General features: G+C 39.4%; 2 protein-coding genes across 2 annotated transcripts; both read right to left on the bottom strand.

Annotated features, from left to right (window-relative positions):
• Positions 1 to 1710: 1710 nt before the first annotated feature.
• Positions 1711 to 2049, bottom strand: LOC122105477 (keratin-associated protein 21-1-like). The gene has a single exon (XM_042676729.1). The coding sequence runs from the start codon at positions 2047 to 2049 to the stop codon at positions 1711 to 1713; it is 339 nt and encodes a 112-aa protein (XP_042532663.1).
• Positions 2050 to 6781: 4732 nt separating this feature from the next.
• LOC122105476 (keratin-associated protein 21-1-like) lies at positions 6782 to 7240 on the bottom strand. Its single transcript, XM_042676728.1, has one exon. It carries the CDS (start codon positions 7238 to 7240, stop codon positions 6782 to 6784), a length of 459 nt encoding a protein of 152 aa, XP_042532662.1.
• Positions 7241 to 7930: the final 690 nt, after the last annotated feature.

The following is a 7930-nucleotide window of genomic DNA, read 5'->3' as shown; positions in this document are numbered from 1 at the left end:
ATCACTGAGCAACCAAAAGGGCACATAGTGTACCATGTATGAATTATAAATCACAGTCATAGAACAACAACTTGATTATCTTCTTCCTTAGTCATTCCGTTTATTCATTCCTATGATACAAGCATTTTATAGTTATCTAAACATACACACAGAAGCACAGATGGATTCATTTTCAACACAAATGATGCTGAGTAAAGAAAGGTTTTCAAAAAGCTATTCAGTAATACTTTTACCATACACTTAGTGGATTAAGTGTATAATAGATGTTGAGTATTTCTTTTTACTATAAGCTTTGTAAAAAATAGTTGTAAATTACTGATATTTTTAGGTCTTGCAATACACACATAATTATATAGCTTGGAGATGGGACTCATGTCTAAGCATAAAATTCATCTATACTCTAAGCATAATACATGTAAACTGAAGGTAGCTTTATATATAATTTTGGATAGTTTTCTGTATGGAATAGTTTCATGGTATATCAGATTCCATTTCAGGGCAAAAGAAAAGATTTAGATTTGAAGGAATTCAGATCTCAGATTTATTCATTAAGAGTATTCAACTTATAAAAAGACTATCCCTTAGGATTTCTCTGAGCTGAAATGTGATGATTGCATATAAAATAGCATAAATTATAAGATGACTGTGCATGGCAGATAAGAATGAGAATGGAAATAGAGAAACACGAGAAATAAATCACTTGTTACACACAAAAGCAAAAATATAAAATAACCCTATAGCAACACATGATAATATGATAGAAACAGAGTAAGATAGTAATCTCAGTTCTTCCCACTTGAGCCAAAATGAATGTGAAGCCATCTCTTGCACACCTTTCCTAACTAAAATTACTTGTAAGACATATGTTCTTCTAAGCTTTGTTTCTTCTAGTTGTATCTTTTCCCCTTGGTACACAAAACCAATGGTATTTTGGCAACCACTCCTGAGTAGATGCCAGAATCCATGTCCATGAATCTTTTTTCTTTAGTTGTTTCCAGCTAAAAATGGTCATATGACACAATCATAGCCCAAGATAGGCAAACGCAGGGAAAGGACTTGCTTCCTCAATGTGAGGGCAAATGTTATCAATGAGAGATCATCACCTTCCTCATTTTCTCTTGCTCCTTTTTTATTCTTGTAACATGACCAGCTGGGGCTCGTAAACAGCAACCAATCAAAACAATGAATACAAATGTGAAGATTGCAGGGGTGGGGAGCAGGGAGTTGCAAGTCTTTTCTCATTCCCCGAGCAGTGGCTGTAGCCTAATTTTACTCACACTCATGTACTCCAAAAACTAAGAGCTTCGAATCAATGTAGCGCAAAATCAATAGCACATGATGTCATTAATACAAAGAGGACCCAAATGTTTTGTGAAGGGAAGATTTTATTCAGAAATGGCTATTTTCATTTCACTTTTACACATATGCCAATCGTACAGACGGCCTGAGCTTCCAAAGATAGTTAGCATACAAGGGCAAAAGCGAAAATTACAAGAATTTACATTTAAATATGCAACCAAAGGAGATCTGTCTTCATGGTGTGGAGAGGACTCAGTGCACATAAAGTGCAAGCTAGTGGCTGGGTGCAATTCGGGTGCCACATTTTTCCAACCACATTTTTAAGTGGTTGGAAGTAAATGCTTAAGGAGAAATTCAATTGAGCGTCTTCCTGGAGCCCTGTCCAGTGGCAAAAGATGATTTGCAGTAGTTTTAGCAACAAGAAGAAGAGCACTTCCTGTAGCTACAGCAGCCAGAGCCATAGCCACCGCCAAGGACATATCTGGAACCAAAACCGCAGCCAGAGCCACAGCCAGAGCCATATCTGGAACCATAACCACAGCCATAGCCATATCTGGAACCATAACCGCAGCCAGAACCATAGCCATATCCGCAGCCAGACCCATAGCCACAGCCAGAACTGTATCTCAGGCCATAGCCACAGACAGAACCACAGCCAGAGCCGTATCCATAGCCACAGCCTGAGCCATAGCCACAGCCTGAGCCATAGCCACAGCCTCCACAGGCGTTTCCGTAGTAGTTGCTACACATGGTGTCAGGAGGTGAGGCTTGAGCTGAGCGGTAGGAGGGTACTTCTGAAGTGTGAATGCCATCTAGACTTCCAGGGCCTTTATATACTCGCGGGATGGATGGGTCACAGCTCACATGGCTCTGTCCCTCATCTCAAAACCATGTACTAACATGAGCTCAGTCTGTATACTATCATTTGGGCAGGAATTCATGATTTACTCACTGCTGCCCTTGAGAATTTGTATAAGCATTCAAGGAAATGCAGATGTGTTGTCTAAACACTCAAGCTTCTGCAACCACCATTTTACCTTCCATAATTTCATTTCATGACCATGACACAAGAGAACACATCACCAAAGCATGTTTGACCTGCAGATATGTCTGCTTGTCATTCTGTTCCTTAAGGTCTCAGAACCCCTCTTTTGTGTTTTACTGTTGATAGTCAAGAGTACTTCATGACACTCAGCGCCAGCAGTAGTAACAGTAGAATAATGTTGGTTCCTTTTTTTTCCTTCTTAATACTGTTCTTTTTTCCCCCATGTCAAAAGGACTCTAAAGTACTTTACATGGATTTTGGACTAAAATGGAACACTTTAACACATGATAGCTACTTCTGAAACCCTCCTCTCTGAAGAGAAGCTTGCCCATTCCATCCTTCTCTAGACCAATTATGACTTTCTCATTTGTGGAGGGCTCAAAATATTTTATTAAACTCCTAATGGTCTTGTGTGTGAGGAATTGTATCATTTATAGTTTAAAGAACAAATTCTTCTAGAAATATGGAGGACATATCCTGGTCAATAAATTCTTCCTTGCTGAGTCTAGTGCAGTCAAAATCTTAATGACTCAGCTTAGATCACTGAGACTTGCCTCATATTTATGCTGTTATCCTTTTTATGCTTCTCTTGAAAATGTAATTAATCATTAACTAATGCTTCAAGTGGTGTTGGGAAAATGGATAAATGGTAGATTTTGATCAAAGAGGAGACAAAATTCAAACTAGAAGGAACAAGACTTGGTATCCTATTGGACAGAAGGGTGATTATTATACATAATTAGGCTAAGAAGTAGAATTTAAATGTTTTCTTGCAAAAACATTACAAAGTTTGTAAGATGCTGTTCTTGCCAATTTAATGATTCCACACCAAGTGCTTCACCTCAGGCTTATTTGTATACTTCAAATCGATTATTTGGAGTATATTTCGAATAAAGTATTCAATGATTCTGCCATGTGTTCTTGACCTTAGACTTATTTGTATACTGCAAATGAAATGCTTTCATTAAGAATATTTACTTACACTATTTTTGCTAGATATTTTTAACAATTGTAGCATTATCAACAATGTGACCTTTTTCACTGAAATGTCTTATTCATCTTTAGGCTTAATTTCACATCTCCCAGTGTATGATAAATAGTTTTCTTATAGTCAGTGATCTCTCCATCATGAATTTCCCTATGCTTTAACTTTGTTTTTGGCTGTTTAATACCTCTTTCTTTCACATGCTAGAAAATCTTACATGATACTATTGATTCAACTATCCTGTGAACATTAATGATTTCTAAAGCCTTCAAATCACTCTGGGTCCAGTCAGAAGATATCAGTCACGGTTGGTCATTTGAAAGTATCTTAATAAAAAGAATTGTTCAACCATTTTTAAAAAATAGCAACCACATTATGGGAGAGAACTCAATATAGTATTATGAGACTATAGGGAAATGCTCAGGAATGAAGATCATACTCATTGATTTGATTGTGAGATTGCTATGCTATGGTTGACAATGCTCTCTTGTGCACTTAAAACCTGGTGAAGGAAGAGTTATTATGGTAAATGTTCCCATGACTAGAAAATGAAAGCAAAATGCAAAGAAACTTTTGGATGTGATGAATATTTTGAGCTTTTGTGATGCAAATTTATTGGTATATGCATATTTTCAAAATTTGTAAAGTTATATATATATATATATATATATTGTTTTTCCATATGTGTACTTCTTTGTATCAAATAGATCCAATTTTCATTCTGAACCTCATTCTGAAGCCTTGGACAAACCTGAGTGATTTATTAGAGCACAGTTTTGAAGAAGTGATAAGGATATATTGAGGTTTTCAAAATACTGAGCCAAGGACTCCACTAGAATTCTCTAAAGAAATAGAACCTGTACAAAAAAGATATTTAATTGATAGATTTAGATATAATTAGGCTGGAAAGTCCCAAAGTGGCTATCTCCATGCTAGAGAGCCAGAGATGCCTGGTAGCTATTCAGTCTAAGAAGCTGACAACCTCCGAATAAAAGGGACCAATGGTGAAGCCCCGACCTGTGGCTAAAAGCCAGGAAGCTCCCTGGCCTGTACATGGTGTGAGTCTCTTTTGAAAGGCTGAAGAAAATTGGAACCTGATGTTCACAAGTGACAATGACAAGAAGAGATGTATTTCTCAAGAAGAATGAAAATCTTCCGCTCTGTCTGTCTTCCTTCTTGTTTTCTCCTTTAATTCTATCTGGATCCGCAGCCCTTGGGATGGTTTCAGTCACATTCATCATAGCTCTTCTCTCTCAATTACTATCCACATGCCTGTCACCTTGGGAAACACCCTCACAAACAAACCCATAAATGTGTGCCTTACAAATGATTAAGCCTTCAAGTAGCTCTCCATCCATTCTTTAAAGTATATCATACTCCCTTATATAATAACTAATCATCAAATAAAGATAATAATGTCATCATTCTGGCTAGCATCGCATAACTATCATGCATGTAACTCAAGCCTCTCATCCCCAGAAGAGGTGGCAAATCTTTTGAGAAATGCATAATCTGTCTCTGACATCCCAAAATTTAAAGATGATAATGTAAAGTTGACAACAGTTCAGTATTGATATTGCTGTTATAGTACTGAATTGCTGTTCTATTACATGATAAATAGAGAAAACAAGGATTATGTTTACTCTGTTGTATATAAACACAAATATTCTTGATATTCTTAACCAAGTAGAAAGAAATATTCATGACAATTATAATCCTTCTTTCTATAATTGATCACATGGCCATAGCTGCTATTTATAATTGTCTTCTATTAGCCACTCTATATTTTTTTTGGCAAACACCCCAGTGGATCTTGGTTTGCTCCCTGGAGGGTTAATCTAATCCCTGAGGTCTTGAAGAATCTAGATTATTTTTTACTCTGGTTGGATCAGGTTGTTGCTGCCTCCTACACACAGTATAGTATGGTAATACTAAGAGATGCCTTAAAGAATTTCTTGTCCTCTATTCATGCACTTTCTCATCTCTGTTGTGGAATGAAAATTCCACAATTCCTCTTGGTAGTCTTATATCAATCATCTCCACCAACATCATAACACACTTCTTAGCCTGATGACTTAGGGACAAGAGATGCCCAAAGGGGCGAGGGGGAAGTCTGAAGTTTCAGTTCAATTAATCATTGTCATGCCTCATCATAGAAGCACCATCTCCCCTGGAACTAGGACTTCTAAGCCACAAAGCATAACGTTATCACAGAAGGAACCCAAATTCCTGGATCCATGAATCCTGGCAGTGGGAGAAACTATATCACGTGTTGGGTATTGATCCAGGGTTTATACAGCCTTTGGAGAACCTTTCTAAAACCTTGCAAGGTATTACCACCTAACTAGCTCTATAATAGTATCTCCAAAAGTTCATTAGATCCAGTCAGTTGCTTCACAATGGAGGGATGTATGGCAAAAATGATGATTTCCGTGTATATGTGCCCATTGCTATACATCTCTGACTGGGAAATGAATTACTTGGTCAGAAGTAATATTGTGTGGAATATTATCATGTTAAATATGCACTCCATAAGTCCATAGATAATAGTTGAGGCAGAAGCAAGGAAGGCAAGTCTATCACCCAAATAAGTATCGATTCCAACGAAGTTGAAACATTGTCCCTTCCATGATAGATGTAGTCCAATATAGTGAATCTCTCACCAGGCCACTGGCCGATCACCTCAACAAATGGGCAGAGGTAACACATTCTCGTGAGGATATGCTGCTACAATGCATAAATGTTTCCACTGGGCATTATGCTTCTTTCTTGGATAGAAGGGGGGTCTAGGTTTAACTACTTATCCTTGATTCTGAGTGGGTTATCTCAGCATGCCCCACATCACTGCACTCAGAATTTTTACAGAGGTAGAAGGCCCCTGACTTACGTTAGGATCCAGCTTGCCTCTCTCATTGATATTTTGATCCCAATGCTTTATCCATGTCAGACATGAGATTGGGGGCATATCATTTTGAAGTTGAGTTATATGCAATGAATTAACATTTAAAACATTAGAGCATGTAAAAAAGAAGATGATATCTGAATAATAACAAGATATGCTGTTCCAAAATTGTGATCAAAAACTCTCTAAGGCCAGCACTCTCCAAATTAGCGTTGACACCAACACAAACAGGACAAGACTTTTGAATGAACAAATCCTTTTATTCAGAACTATTTCATTCCATTTTCATCTACAGCATTTACTCAGTCCTTCTGTGATCCTACAGAAAGCTGCTGTAGAGAGGCAAAGAGAAAGTTGTAGGAATTCCATTTGAATATTCGTCTGTCTCCAGTGATGCCACATCAAGAGCCCTCCCAAGCTTTGAGTCCAATTCAGGAGCCTGGCATAAGATCACAAATCCCGACTTCCTTGGAGGTAAATGAATAGAAGGGATTTCAGCTGAACTTCGCTGTGGAGGGGTCACTTGGAAGACAAAGAATTGCCCCGGTGATTAGCAGCAGGAGGAATAGCACTTGCGGTAGCTACAGCAGCCAGAGCCAGAACCATATCCACAGCCATAACGGGAGCCGTAGCCACCGTTTGAGCCATATCCACAGCCATAACGGGAGCCGTAGCCACCGTTTGAGCCATAGCCACAGCCATAACGGGAGCCGTAGCCACAGCCTGAGCCATAGCCACAGCCATAACGGGAGCCGTAGCCACAGACAGAACCACAGCCTGAGCCATATCCGCAGCCGGACCCATAGCCACAGCCAGAACCGTATCTCAGGCCATAGCCACAGACAGAACCACAGCCAGAGCCGTAGCCACAGCCAGAGCCGTATCCATAGCCACAGCCAGAGCCGTATCCATAGCCACAGCCTGAGCCATAGCCACAGCCTGAGCCAGAGCCACAGCCTGAGCCGTAGCCACAGCCTCCACAGGCGTTTCCGTAGTAGTTGCCACACATGGTGTCAGGAGGTGAGGCTTGAGCTGAGCGGTAGGAGGGTACTTCTGAACTGTGAATGCCATCTAGACTTCCAGGGCCTTTATATACTCGCGGGATGGATGGGTCACAGCTCACATGGCTCTGTCCCTCATCTCAAAACCATGTACTAACATGAGCTCAGTCTGTATACTATCATTTGGGCAGGAATTCATGATTTACTCACTGCTGCCCTTGAGAATTTGTATAAGCATTCAAGGAAATGCAGATGTGTTGTCCAAACACCCAAGCTTCTGCAACCACCATTTTACCTTCCATAATTTCATTTCATGACCATGACACAAAGCATTTTTTACTTATAAATGTGTGGTTGCTTGTCATTCTACTCACTCAAGGTTTTAGAAATCAACTCTTAAAAATACCAATAATGCCTAACAGTATTACTACTACTGCTATTGTTATTATTATTATTATTATTAGCAACAGCAGCAGCAGCTCTGCAAAAAAATCACCTTGGTTTCCTTTCTCTGTTTTTTTTGGGGGTCCAGTCGTGGAGCCTGAATTCTGGGCCTGTGTGCTGTCCCTCAGCTCTTCAGCTCAAGGCTAGTACTCTACCACTTGAGTCACAGCGCCATTCGGCTTTTTTCTTTTTGCTTATATGGTGCTGAGGAATCGAACCCAGGGCATCATGCATGCAAGGCAAGCGCTCTACCA

Source organism: Dipodomys spectabilis, unplaced genomic scaffold, assembly GCF_019054845.1.
Source record: "Dipodomys spectabilis isolate Male_0828 unplaced genomic scaffold, ASM1905484v1 ptg000032l, whole genome shotgun sequence".
In the NCBI taxonomy this organism is placed as follows: Eukaryota; Metazoa; Chordata; class Mammalia; order Rodentia; family Heteromyidae; genus Dipodomys; species Dipodomys spectabilis.
Note: the sequence above shows the minus strand (reverse complement) of the source record. Positions and strands in the feature narration are given on the sequence as shown.